General features: G+C 40.9%; 1 protein-coding gene across 1 annotated transcript; it reads right to left on the reverse strand.

The window, feature by feature from the left end:
- Window positions 1-3,740: 3,740 nt before the first annotated feature.
- On the reverse strand, window positions 3,741-12,821 carry LOC145432646 (bone morphogenetic protein receptor type-1A-like). Its single transcript, XM_080309490.1, is given in 9 exon segments — window positions 3,741-3,889; window positions 3,987-4,180; window positions 9,071-9,215; window positions 9,408-9,430; window positions 9,508-9,580; window positions 9,583-9,600; window positions 11,689-11,815; window positions 11,879-12,023; window positions 12,787-12,821. Coding segments are annotated over 9 exon segments (909 nt in total).
- Window positions 12,822-14,148: the final 1,327 nt, after the last annotated feature.

Here is a 14,148-nt window from a genome sequence, read left to right on the forward strand (position 1 = left end):
AGCTGCACGGTGCACAACATTCACTCCGCGAGTACGTGCAGACCCGGGATCGGATTCTTATACAGAACATGTCTCCGAACCCCAGCGATTGCGGATGGAAAATAGACGTGCAGGGATATGAGCCAGTTCCAATACTGGAATAGTTGGCTCCTGATGAGCTATCGCAGTTTACAAGATGTAGTTGTCATGAAGATTGCAGCGACCGAATATACAGCAGCAAGAAGAATGAGGAGACATACATTTCGGTCTGCGGAATATGTAAAGGCCTTACAACGCAAAAATTGCAGTCACGATGATGTTGAGTCCGATGAAGGCATAGGCAATGCCTGTTGAAATGTCTGATATTGTGCATGAGAAATAGGCTACCTCTTCAGTGAACACTGAACATAGCTATGCGAAATATAGGCTATTTTGCGCATAAATATAAAAGTGGGTGTGGCGTTTTCCACTAAGCAGAGCCTGCAATGAAATATAAGCAGGGGCGTAGCCAGCCGAAAAAAAAAACGGGGATATTTATTAAAACGGGGGATATTTTTTGAAAAGATGATATTCGTTATGCTAACCACTTTATTGCGGTTTAATACACACAAATGCCGATACAACAAGGGTAAGATAATCTCGTTTGCGTTAATGTCTTTATACACATGAACATTTGCCAGATATCTTAAAATATAGCTCTATTAGTCGCAGTCGCATGCTACAGTAACAAACGGAAGGCGCTTTTCCCTTGCGCGCCACTATTTGCCGACAGCGAGTTTCATGCGCGCGGATTTTGATACAAAGCGCGCTCGAATCATGACTCAACGCAGCAGGTGATCGACGATCACCTCGCAAATCACAATGTATCAGATCAGATGGAAGTAGCGAATAAATTTCGATTACAGCGAGGCATCTTGACCTTAATTACCAAAGCGAGGATGTAATCACGATAGTGCGCGCAGATCATATCACAGCACAGTGGAAGAGAGTGGTTTTGAGTGGCCCGCGAGGTCATTTCCGAAATTAGTATTATTATCAAAAATGGATTGCATAGGTTATGAACTTGCAAGGCCAGCCAAAAATTCGATTAGTCCGGCCGCCACACTTGAGATGTGATTACTAAAATACCAGTTCCGATGCATTGGCAGATTCATGAGCCATAGTCACATTTTGGTAGATCTTCGTACACTACAATAAAGCAGAACAATTTGCGATCGATTTATCAAAAGTAAAAAAAATACACAATTCGCGCAACATGTTGTCACTCAATTTCTTGCTTTTAATATCGATAGGGATGGTGTGAACCTCTGAAAGGTTCAGGTTCGTGTGAATGGAACCTTTTTGACAGGTTCTGTGTGAACGCGAACGTGAACCTCGTGACGTCACGTGACGTCATATTGCTAATTCCAACCCTGCATTTCAGTGAAGTGATATATATTTAATTTATTTATGTACACGGTACCTATAGCGACGACTCGGGCCACATAACGCCACAATGCTGACGTACATACTGACTTTTTAAATGTCGCCAAATGTAGCAGCTGGAGCAATCAAATGATATAATAATCCCATAAAATCAATATCCTTCGTCGCTTTGATAACAATTTCGACGAGGACTTGCCAAGGAATATAAGCTTAGGCCTTAGCGGTCTGGGCCAGACCAAACAATGTATTCGGCGTCTGAGTGTTGCTACGTTGATATTGATCAGAGTGTAAACGGGTTTTACCCCATTAACCTACAGCAGTAGCCTGCACCCGAATCGCCCGGATATGTTTTTATGATACAATAAACATATGAATTCTAGCTGGACCCCGTATGCTTGCTAGTTTTTTTTTACATCAGACAACGATATCAATTTCATTGATTGGTTGAATAGGCATATTCGCTGGCTTCTTACATGTAGCGTATTTCGCTCTTGATATTGTGTGATTGTGGGTCAAGCATACAGCAGAGCGTCACTAAATATTCACAAACAGAAAGCTGGATATTTCGAGCAAACGCTTGTAACAAAGCAGGTAAAATTTTTGAGATTGTCATACATGCTCGTTTAGTGTTGATTTTTTATGTTGCCAGCGCCATGCATAGAGTGGCCCGCAGTCGAAATGCATTGAACTTCATCCAAAATGTTATAATGACGTTAAAATTGTAATATATAAAAAAGGTTCACAGTGCAGAACCTACCAAGGTTCGTTTGTGAACGTGAACCTCTGAATTTCCGAGGTTCACACACAGAACGCGAACGTGAACCTCACGTTCACGCCATCCCTAATCGATACCCCTTTGTGAAAATGAGAGAACGCCTAATGTATCAGATTTGAGTCTAACTATATTCGCGATTACGGGACGAAGTGCCATTTAACATCTGCTACCTTGCGTTTGCGCTCGAAGAAAGGCAGTCGACTATGAAACCTAGGCACCAAATGATTGACGCATGTTGATTGAAGCTATCGATATCGATATATCCAGGCGCCGAATAGTCCAGTCCTTGCAAACTGAGCCCAGCGATATACAGCAGGATCGCAATATAGTCAAGTGACAATATTATAGACCTATGAACTTTGAAAAATTTTCGCGCTTCGCGCGGCTAGTGGCCCGCGCAATAGTTCGTCAATCAAATGTGGCCCTTTGGCTGAAAAGGTTGGCCACCCCTGTTCTAAACGTTTGTTGGCAATAGACTGTCAAACACGAAAACCAACTCGCACGGTATCGAAATTTCAATGCGAGTGTTATTGTTACTGTGACTTCTGGTTCTGTAACTGGATAATATCGTTCAGATGAGACAGGAGAGCCATGTGAGATGCGTTTTTCGGGCTTCTGTTGACGAGAGAACATTATGAGAAAAAGGCATCACCGCACTGCATTGTCTGATTGATCGATGGCGTGATGATGCCGCGCGGCATCATGAGCTTGGAAACGGGGGGTATCGGACACCGATTACCCCCCCTGTCTACGCCACTGAATATAAGTGTTAACAATCAATTGATAATCATGAAAAACCAGTATTAAACCCGTCCTAAGTTACTTACAGGCGATAAAGATTTTTTTATATTTTATTCATTTTATTTTTTAATTCGTAAAATTTAGCAACTTTTTTTTTGGGTTTCCCACAAGAGTCGAACTTCAACATTTTTACACATGTTATTACACACCTTAACAAACATATTGGTGAAGAAATTTATTGGTAACAATATAGTTCACAGATTTTTATAAGTTTCCCTTACTATATAGTTTAATAATAAAAAGAGATTTGCGGTGAGTGGGAGATGTACGAATACGATACAGACATTGCCTGAAAATCGCGTTTTTTTAAGGTATGATTGATAGAAATTCGTAAATGATCACATTTAGTCATGATCCGCCCGTCTCCAGGGGCCTAGTTCCGGCTAGAGATGCGCGATTTTGTTGGGTTTTGACGATATTATGCGCACGGCCGGTAGTATCGCAGCGGACGAACAAGCGCGGAATAGGGCGGTAGCATAAACGAGCATAAATACACGATTACGGTATCGATTTAGGAATCCGGCCCATGAAGTACTTCATTTTCGTATATCCGCCCCGCCGACTGAATAAGTTGCCCGCCCCTGATCAATATGATACCCAAAACGTCGTTACCAATACATATGATGCATTTTCTGATTCATGTATCAAGATATTCTACAGACTCTATTCTATTTGTTTTTACCCAATTGTTTACAAAGATATATACCGTTTAAAATGCCTTGGGCCTTGCTGCGTACCGGAAAAAATTTTGAAGCCATATTTACACACGCACCTGATGCTTGCTATGTTGTGACAGCACTTTAGGCCTTATTCCATCAACGTCCACTGCTTTTCTCATCTCGTGAATGTCTGGATCGCTGCACACGTTCTCGTAGTATGGCACCTGGTAGTTTCCCGTAGCGTTGTAGCCTGGAGAAGAAAGGAACCATGACGTTGACGGAAAAAGAAATGAGAACAAAAAAGTAAAAAGGTACTGAAACAATACAATTTGAAAAGTCATCTGCACCTTGCACAGAGGTGCAGTTCAGTATCTCCCACATTACGAGCGCAAAGCTGTAAACGTCCGAAGCCTTGAATGAGTCAAACGTACAGTCGTTGAAATTTCCGTTCAACAGTTCCGGCGACATGTATCGTATCGTGCCCTGCTTGCCTGCCTTGTAATGGCCCTTGTCCAGGTCACCGCCACCGGCTTTCAGAGAGCTGACATTGAAATTCAGAGAGCAGTAATTCCAAAACTGTGTGCCGTCACAGGTTCTCAGACGTGTCGCATATCATTTTATAATTTTGGAGAAACTCGTCATATTTTGTAAAAAAAATGAGGCAGGCGTGCTAGCATATGCGACTTGAAAGCACTCTAATTAGTTCATAGTTGATAAATAAGCATATGTGACCATTACAATGGAGCCAATCGTTCAGGCAAAATCATAGTAATTCGATTCTGAATCGAGTATCGTTCATTATGATATCATAAAATTAAGGAAAATGTGTAAAGTTCAAATATGTACCTTTACCACAAAGAATGTAATGCTTCTAGATGTGTACCACGTAAAGGTTTAAAGCAGTGGTTCTCAACCTTTTCCGACTCATCGCCCCCTTTTCAAACTATACACCGATCATCGCCCCCCAAATATTGGGAACCGAAAAATGGGCATACAGACTAAAATCACTGGCGAGTTGACTAAGAAAAGGGTCAACTTTTCGACTCGACCTCGAAATTACACTTTTCCAGCTAAATTTTGGTGAGTTGACTAAGAAAAAGGTGATTTCTCCGACTTGATTAAAAAAGGATCGTAACAGCCCCCCCCCGCCCCAATACGTTGGTCTTGACCCCCTCCACAGGGAGATAAAGCAAACTGCAGAGCCCCTCAGGCCAAACTCCCCCGATACCTCTTTACCGCTACTTCTCTGACTGACTGACTCTTTAGTTAGTGGGCTTAATTCGCAGGACGCGCGAAAAAATTCGATCATTCATGATTTAATCGGTCAATATGACCGGGAATTGCATATATATTGCTGTCAATTTTTTATCCTCTCTTTGTTCATGTATTCAGATTTACTGCTAAAGCTGAGTGAGGTGTCTTGGAAAATGTATGGCTCGTAAATAATCATTGAACAATAAATGAACATATTCGGGCGGACCCGTGGGTATAATGACTTCGTTACGTAATGACATTTTGTGGCCTGTCTGCTATGTCAAAAGACATTCAAATCGCCCATACGTACTAAACTAAAAGACGCACACGATTTCAAATTGGTATTTCTGCACTGGCAATTAAATTTTCTCTGCGAGGTTCTGATTGCCAGGACAGGAACATTTGGCGCCAGCCATTTAGGCGCCTATGGACAATTAAATATATATGTATATCGTATATATCGAAGTCGGTCAGCATAAAGGCAGTCCTTTTCCGCCAAGGTTTTCTCGTTCTGGCACACTTTTCGGAGTCGCATGTTATATGGCCTGAAACTTCATATGTCTTGGTGCGTCATGGTGTGACAATGGCTGACGGCCCATGGCCCATTTCTATAACTCATGTGTATTATTTCATGGAGGAAGGGTATCCAATAAGCAAGAAACATGTGACCACGAAATGGCGCGCAGCGCGAATTTTTTTTTGATAAAGTTGCCTAAATTTCCAAAATAATACTCTATAATTATTGTTAATTCACGAAAAAATCCCGATTGGGGGTTTGGGTGTGGCAGTTACGGTCATGGACGCCAATATAGCCATTTCAACGCGCCATCGCCCCCCTATCGCTTCCTTCGTCCGTTTTCGCCCCCCTATCGCCCCCTTGGCTATTTTCGCCCCCCTGGACCGACAAATCGCCCCCTGGGGGGCGATATCGCCCACGTTGGGAACCACTGGTTTAAAGCCTTTCACAATGCAATTGATAGCCAATCTACTCCTATCAGCTGCAGTAAACTCAACGATCAGCATATTGGCTTTCATTCTATGAACTGTACATCGTACACGTCTCATTTGCTTTGAAATTGACACTGTGATCATTTTTAGTATGTGTCCGTGTGTTTCTGAAATTTATGCTATTTTGTTGCCTGTTTTGATATTTTGCCATGACGAATACCAATTTCTTTCTTTATCTCTCTCAAAAACATCTTTCACCACTCGACTCGAATCATTATAATTATTATGTGATTCATATTTCAGTACTCGGATCATTATTTCCGGCCCTACTAATCATGACATTGCCATAATTGGGCTGCCATGTGCCGAAGAAAGTCTTATAATTCGTTTGAAGCCCCTAATAAATTGACTCATAAACAAAAAAAAATACTCCACGGTCTGGACTTCAACTTGCAATGCAATATTATTTCTCAGTATTTCTTGTCTACAACTTTAGAAGGGTAGTTAGTACATTTGGAAGTAGTGAATCAAGCAATCTCCATTACCATGTGAACATAGCTTTTTTGTTTGACTGAAATCTAAAGCTGTAGACTACTGGTACACGAGAGACAGCTTTGAATTAACGACAAAATGCAGCTATAGGCGTATTTGTCAACAATATAACCCTGCTTCAGTCTTATGAATATGCATGGCCACCACAATCTCACATAATTTTAAATATACATCCACTATCTTGCAATTGTGCCACAGGTGTTCACTAGTTTTCTAGTGTGCTACAAGCCAAAAAAGTTTAGAAACCACTGCATGGGAAAGTATCGTGGCAATCACCCAGACTTGGACTAGATAATTCTAGTAGTTGTGGTGGGCAGCGTTGCAAAGCTGGTCACCGTAACTACTATTATAACCAATTACTCGATGCAAAGATAAATTTGAAAATCCAATTTTTTTATCAATCATACTGCTTCAAAGTACATTTTGCAATAATTTTTTTGTGTAAACGGAATCCTACATGGATTTTCAAGTCAGCTCCCGCCCAATTTTGTTTCTTCAGTAACTTTTTTTCTTAGAGTTTAGAGCGAAAATGTTGATTTTTTCAATTCCTTGGCTTCAAAATTGTATAATTAGACATTTTAATTGATTCTCCACCACCATCATTACAGCAAAAAATATGGATTTTAAAGATTTTTGCATGCAGCACCACCTAGTGACATGAGAATTTTGAATCTCATTATCTTTTGAACCACCTGAACTTTTTCAATCTAATTTTTTTAATGTACCCAGAATTCAAAAAAGAACAACATTTGTAAATATTGGACAATTCTGAGGGTATGCATTACAAATGTCAGAAAATTTGCTAAATTATAATGGAATGAGTCATAAAAGATTTCAGTGGAATAAATTTGGTGATATGAACGCATTGTTCGTTGCAATATTAAAGTTCTGTACTTCTAAAGGCCTATTTAATCTATGTTACGATCCAGGACTTGTTAGAACAGCAAACTTACATGACGAGCTCCAAATATGAAACCAACTTATTTGATAGATAGAGCAGAATGACTTTAACACAGGCAAATACTATTCGGTCACAGACCAGAGTGCAGTTAAGCAAAGACAAGTAGATAACGGAACACAAGGTATAAATACAAAGTATGACAGACAAGGAAATAAAGATTGGTAGTAATTGCTAGTCCTGGACAAATAAGAGACAAACGATATCATAGTAGGGTTGTTCAAATATTACTAGTTATCGGATAATATTATTTGGTTATCTAAAAAAAACGACAAAATAGAAGTGACGGTATTGATGTTTTAAGTTTTGTATTGGAAATATTACTAATTACCCTTGGTAACATAATAAATAACATATGTGAACACAACGTTTGGTAACTTTGATCTAACAATTGATTCTGACCAACTAACTTTTGGCCGCTGAATAATACATGGTGTCAGTTGTTCTCTAGCGTCTCAAGTTTTGGGTTAGATGCCCGCCCCTTGGTCTCATAACCCACAAAAATGATCTAGAAATGGTTTTCCGGGAAACTGGCAAGATGGCTGCTACTAAAAATTTGTTTTAATACCCATGCTACAGCCGAGTTTGATGTAGCTTTTAAACCAAAACAGACCAGTGAACTTCTAGTACGGTAGGCTATTGTTAACCTCTTGGTGGCGGCACCCGCTTCTGAGTATATCCATATTTCCATATTTATCATTCTAGTGAGTGTTTGGATTTTTTTACAAAGGGTAGATATGTGTAATCTCTTGGGATAGCAATCACTGTATCAACCACAAACTTGTTTGAACTTCATTCGATTTGTTTCTAATGTTGATGATTCGTGGAAAAATTGTGTGCCACGCAGTCTTGTATTGAGTCAGCTATGTTTCATTGCTACATCTCAAACACACAATTCCACAAGTTAAGGCCTAAAGTAGTCACCCAAGTTTTTACGAAATAACTCGTGAACACAGCTAGCTAATTCTTCCATGGATGGCTTGATGGAAAGTTGAGAATAGCCGCCAGCTTCCTACATAGGTCGTCAGTAGGTTTGGGCGAAGGTGCTGACCATCTTTTCAGCAACCACCACGCGAAATTTAGAGGTGGGGTCACGCAACATTTTACAAATCAAAATTTGGGGTTGCGACTATGAAAAGTTAGGGAATCACTATATCACATAAATTGGTTTGAATGCATGTCAAGATTTGTCCGACATTGGTTCATTTGGAAAACTTTACCGTAGCTTTAGTGTAGGGGTGTGCATCAAGCTGGGGCAATGATATGGTACACAGGTATTTCGAGGTCAACTCCTGACGCGCCGGTGCACATGAAGACAACAGTGATGAAACCTTGGCCCAAATTGACAGTCTCTGGTTAGCACAAACTTTCAATATTGATGTGTCTTCGTCACAATGTTTGGCGCTGAATAGTTCAGTCTATGCAATCTAAGCAAACAGTAGCACAAACACGACCCCTCAGAGAAAAATAAGTCACCTCAATTTGTGAAAATCGTAATTGATTATTGATATTTTATGACGACGTTCATGCATCAGTAAATTTTAACATTTTTTCACCCAACATCACCAATTTTGATATTTATTGTCCAGTTCGAAAGGAGAGGCAAGGCACAAAATAGTATTGCCTCACCAGGAAAAATGCGATTCATCATAAACAGCTCAGAAATTTAAAAGAACTGGTACCGCTATCATTAAAATGCCATTCTTGCCATCTGCTAACCTGGTGTAGACAACAGCGAGCCCGAAGTCGGCAATGCAACATGAGCAGTCTGCCTTGACAAGAATGTTTTTCGATTTGATATCGCAGTGGGCCATAGATGACTTGTGCTGTGATCCGAAGATTTCGGTGTGAAGATAGGTGAGGCCTGAATCGAGACAACGGACTGGTAGAGTGAGATCATGGAACGAGATTGTGTCGATCTCTTTTGGTCGGGCAAAATTGATTGATTGATTAGACTGCGAATTGAATATCAGGCTTTCAGTTGCAAGAGTGTTGGTGATGCCAAAAGCTTAAATATGTGCCTTTTCAGTGACCACTAAGCAACAATGCCTTTCACGGGGTACGTTGAAATATTGCTTTCTATCACGGGAGGCTTTGTGCGGGTGTAAAAGTCACATACATGGTACGAAGTCTTACCTCCAAATCTCTAGTTTTGCAGATAGTCGTGCAACGAGCCGTTTGGATGATAATCGGTGATGAGGTATAACTCTGTCAACGATCCAGTTCCGTAACGTCAGACGCAATAAAACCTGAACGAAACATATTGTGAAAGGCTTGCGCATGCGTGCCAAAACATGAACTCGGTTATCGGAAAATATCATGATTCAATGAGAAAGGTTTTGATGGAGATTTGAATAACACAGGATCGGGTTGTTATCAGCGTGTTAGATTTAGAGTTGGCTACAATGAAGTATTTTTACTTTTCGGGTAGGCTGTTCAAGTTGATTTCGCTAACTTGCGCTACTGACTTGAGTGGTTGTGTTTGTAGACTACCACTGCTGCTCGACAAGGACACCTTTATTGTCACATCCCATTAGAGTGGTAAACTCCTTTAAAAAAGTATGGAACACCTTCCGTTGCGAGATACGCCCGATTGATAAGCACTGATCCAGTGTAGTGAATCTCCATCTCCTACTTCAACTACCTTCGTTTTATGGCGTAACAATAGACTAATACGATGTAGGCTACTATATATCGTAGCAATGCCGCATTTTTTCATGCAGTACTGCACTGCAGATTGAAACTCATTATGAAACGGCAGGCCGTATTCTTGTGATAACTAATTATTATGTCGCGGGACGGACGATTTTGCTTGGCGGGCCGGATGTTGCCCGCGGGCTGTAGGTTGCCGACCCTTGCATTTCTGTATATGACCTTACACAAAAACAGGTGTTCGTTCATAGTGTCAGCGCTAGTAAGGATATTCTTAATTGAAGCCTCCCATAAATGATTGCTCTGTCTCATCACAATTTTATTACCAAGCCCCGACTGAGCATAGGACTGGCATAGGAACGAGATGGCATCTACTGAAGGGAGATTATATCATGTTCCGACTCTCAAAGTGATCCGCGAGCTGAACTGGTGTTCAAGCATCATAGATATATGCTTGTTAACTTCATCAAAGCCGCAGATGATCAGTGACATGAGTCATTTGCCCAGAAGTGTTATGTGATATAGCGAATCCTCAGATGGCAGCTTTCATCCAACTGAGGGTTCAAGAGTAGGTCAGGCCACACCCTCTTAAGTAGTCGTTGCGTTACGGAATGATAGAAATTCTTTGGAAACGCAACCTCAAATCAAAGGCAAAAAATGTTCTAGTAGTGGAGACCGACTAAAATGTCGTACAAGAATCGATGTCTGTTTTAACTGTTAGATAAAGAGAGAGGGTTGTAATGACTTGACTCGAGTCCGACTCGAGTCAACATTTTCTGATGACTCGACTTGACTCGAGTCATTTTCTCAAAATACGGAAATGACTCGACTCAACTCGAGTCAATACACAGATTTATTCATTTGCATTTGCATTTGCGCATGACTCGAACCAAGTCATGTGACTTGAGACTCAGACGGCCAAAACCGACATTTCATTGTAATTTTCAAATAGTAAAGAAACCACCTGATTGGGATTTCTTCTATTGGTACTTGACAATGCGACCAGAAACTGCTAAATGTGCGAAGATTAGTATAATATAAATGTGAACCATTCGATATCTCCAAACAGGGTTATAAAAGTGGGTTAACTAGACTTAACTGGAAACTGAGCAGTCAACACAATGACTGGACTCGGACTCAAGTCATAACACCATGACTCGGACTCGCACCTCTGCTCGATGACTTGGACTCGGACTTGACTCAATAGTGAATTGAAAATGACTCGACTTGACTGGAGTCAAAACCATAAAAGTGAAATTGACTTGCGACTCGGAGCCTCCTGACTTTGACAAGATTTGCTTGTGCTCAAATTGTTTTGGCAGGAACGAGACCATCAAGCAAGCGGATAACGGAAAACGAATAACGTTACAACCCGTCGTTTGAGATGAACGGGCAAAAGTGTTGTCAAGAGTTATATGCAGATGTGACAAATCATTTATTTGAAAAAAAACCGTTACCTTATATTAGAATAATTGGGGGAATCCTTGAATCCCCTTGTCATCCACTTGTCATTTGACAATAACACATGTGGAGCCCCGCCAAAAATATCTCAACTTCACGATGGGTCGGGTAAAGTCCATTCGCATCGTAAAGTGCTACCATCAAGCAATCCAAAAAAGAGTGACGTACCATAGTTAGGATTCAATGTACATACGCAATAATGTGAAGAATTCCAAATGACTCACAAAGAATATTTTCATGTCTCAACGGCACCGTTTGATACATATAAGTCTCCCTTTGCCAGCTTTCTACGTCGGTGGACTGAAACAATTTGACAGCCACATTTTTGTTGCACCATTTTCCAAGCATTACCTTTGAATGCAGAACATGTGGAAATTATCATTATTGCGTAGCCACGAAGATATATAGGCATACCGTGCCATAGCGTCCTCTGCCAATTTCCATTATTTGTTCTATCTGTCTGGCTATCGTTGTCTGAACCAGCTGTCTTAAGCCGGAACCAGACGAACAATCATCGAATATTTTGGGTTCATTCATATGAGTTTTTCTTCTCCTCAATCTAAATAGTATGAAAATTGTTAAATGCAGGCACGTATCCAGGTTGCGTTAAGGGCTAAGTTGACGACATCATTACAATCACTAGTCTATATTCACGATATATTATAGTTCAATAATTAAAAGAGATTTGCGGTGAGTGGGATATGTACGAAGACAATGCCTGAAAATTGAGTTTTTTTACGGTATGATTGAAAGAAATTCGTAAATGCTCACATTAGTCATGAGCCGCCCATCTCCAAGCGCCTAGTTACGGCCGGCGATGCGCAATTTTGTTAGGTTTTGACGATATTAAGCGCACGACCGGTAGTATAGCAGCGGACGAACAAACGCGGGATAGGGCGGTAACTAGGAGTAAAGAAGCAGAAAATATCTGCATTTGTTTTCGATTTGCAACCCAACTGCGCTTTTTCAATGTACGATCCAAAATAAGCCGATGTCAACCGTGCAACCAATACCTGATTGCCATGAACATGATATACAGATTAAGCAGAGGAAAACCGAGATGCAGGTCGCCTTTGTAGGACTGCATTCAAGTACAAATTTGAAACAGATCTATTTTATTGCAATATCTCATCTCTACAAGGCCGTTCTCAACTGATAACGTAACAAAAGCTATAAACCGGTGCCATATATATATCGACTTTCAGTTAAATAAAAGGGCAAAAGAAAACAGGAAACAAAAGAACATCAAGATAATCAGTTTTGGGCCCTTGTTAAGCGCCTCCGGCGTGGGCGGTTGTATGCGTCTTCGAGCGAAAGCCCACGTTGCGCCAGCCCGGTCTCTATTGTCGAGCGCCATATGGTTACAGGGATATACGGGTTGGGGGATATGAGGGAAAGGGGGATTCGAGGTTGGTTAGGTCAAAGTTGGGGTGGGGTATCCGAAGATTAGGGTTGGGGAAAGGGGTATCTTAGGGTTGTGGGATTGGAGGTGGGTTAGGGTCAAAGTTGGGGTTAGGGTATCCCGAGATTAGTGCCTAGTTCACCGGCAAACATTACAGTAATCAATCATGGTGACCGGTACTGCTACGGGATCTACCACGGCACGTGATTGTTCTTTATCTGAGATATATATTTAATGCATTTTTATTACAAAATTTCCCGAGGGCCGAGTTTGTCCAGGCGAATTCACCAAGTGCCGACCGAGTTCACTGGTAATCTATGAAAGTAGTAGGATTTATTGAAGTCTCTATTCCGGCTCAATATTATTTAAAACCCCACCAGTACACTGCACTTGTCAGTTCACCAGATCGCACTACTGCAACAGTTAACAGGACACTTTTATATGAGACAAAAGAAAAGCTGCAGTATTACTTACAGTAGGAACACCAACGCCAAGGCTACGAGTATAGCCACAATCGTGACTATGACCACTGGGATAATTGTCAAGGTAGTGTTATCATGCGGTGATTCCTCGTCTGGAAGAAGAATTTTAGACATGATACCGCAGTATATTTTGATGCGGTACCTCCAATTACATAGATGTGACTGCGAATGCTCCGAGAATACTTTTACAAGAATTAAGGTTTGTTATGTCCTGGAAGGCTTCCATTGCTGCAACTTCACTTTTTAATAAGGTTAGTAACGGTTGGTTCCATTTTAGAGCAGTCAGAGTCAGAGTCTGAGCATTTTCAAAAACTATGACTCCGGTTAATTTGCCACTTCTGACATATTAATACATCCCCATTTTGTGAGTCATTGATCCACAAACCAACGGAAAATTAGAGATATGGACATCGATTAATAATGGTCCACGCCGCTGAGGTTTTTCATGGCTTGGAGCAACAACAACAACAACAGCGCGTTACTGTCAGTAGAGCCATTGAGGTGAGCCGACTTGACTACCCTTACGCGTGCTACACGGATGCCTTGGAAGGCAGTGTTAATGGAAAATATGCAGTTAATTCACATGTTTACTGTTGGCTAAGATTGTAGGTTTTGCTTTACAATGCCTATCTTTACTCAAGTGTCAAAAAATTATCAACTATCAAAAATGATCAAACCACTGGAAGCACATTAAAATTATGTAGCTTGCAAAAGGTTCCCAAAGCTGGGTAAAGTGTCATATTCCCAACTGTAGTTATTTACTGTTGTTGTTTACTATGCTCAAATGTCACGCTCCTGAT

Source organism: Botryllus schlosseri, unplaced genomic scaffold (assembly GCF_051294905.1).
Source record: "Botryllus schlosseri isolate E-star unplaced genomic scaffold, Bs_hap1 Bs60a, whole genome shotgun sequence".
Classification (NCBI taxonomy): domain Eukaryota; kingdom Metazoa; phylum Chordata; class Ascidiacea; order Stolidobranchia; family Styelidae; genus Botryllus; species Botryllus schlosseri.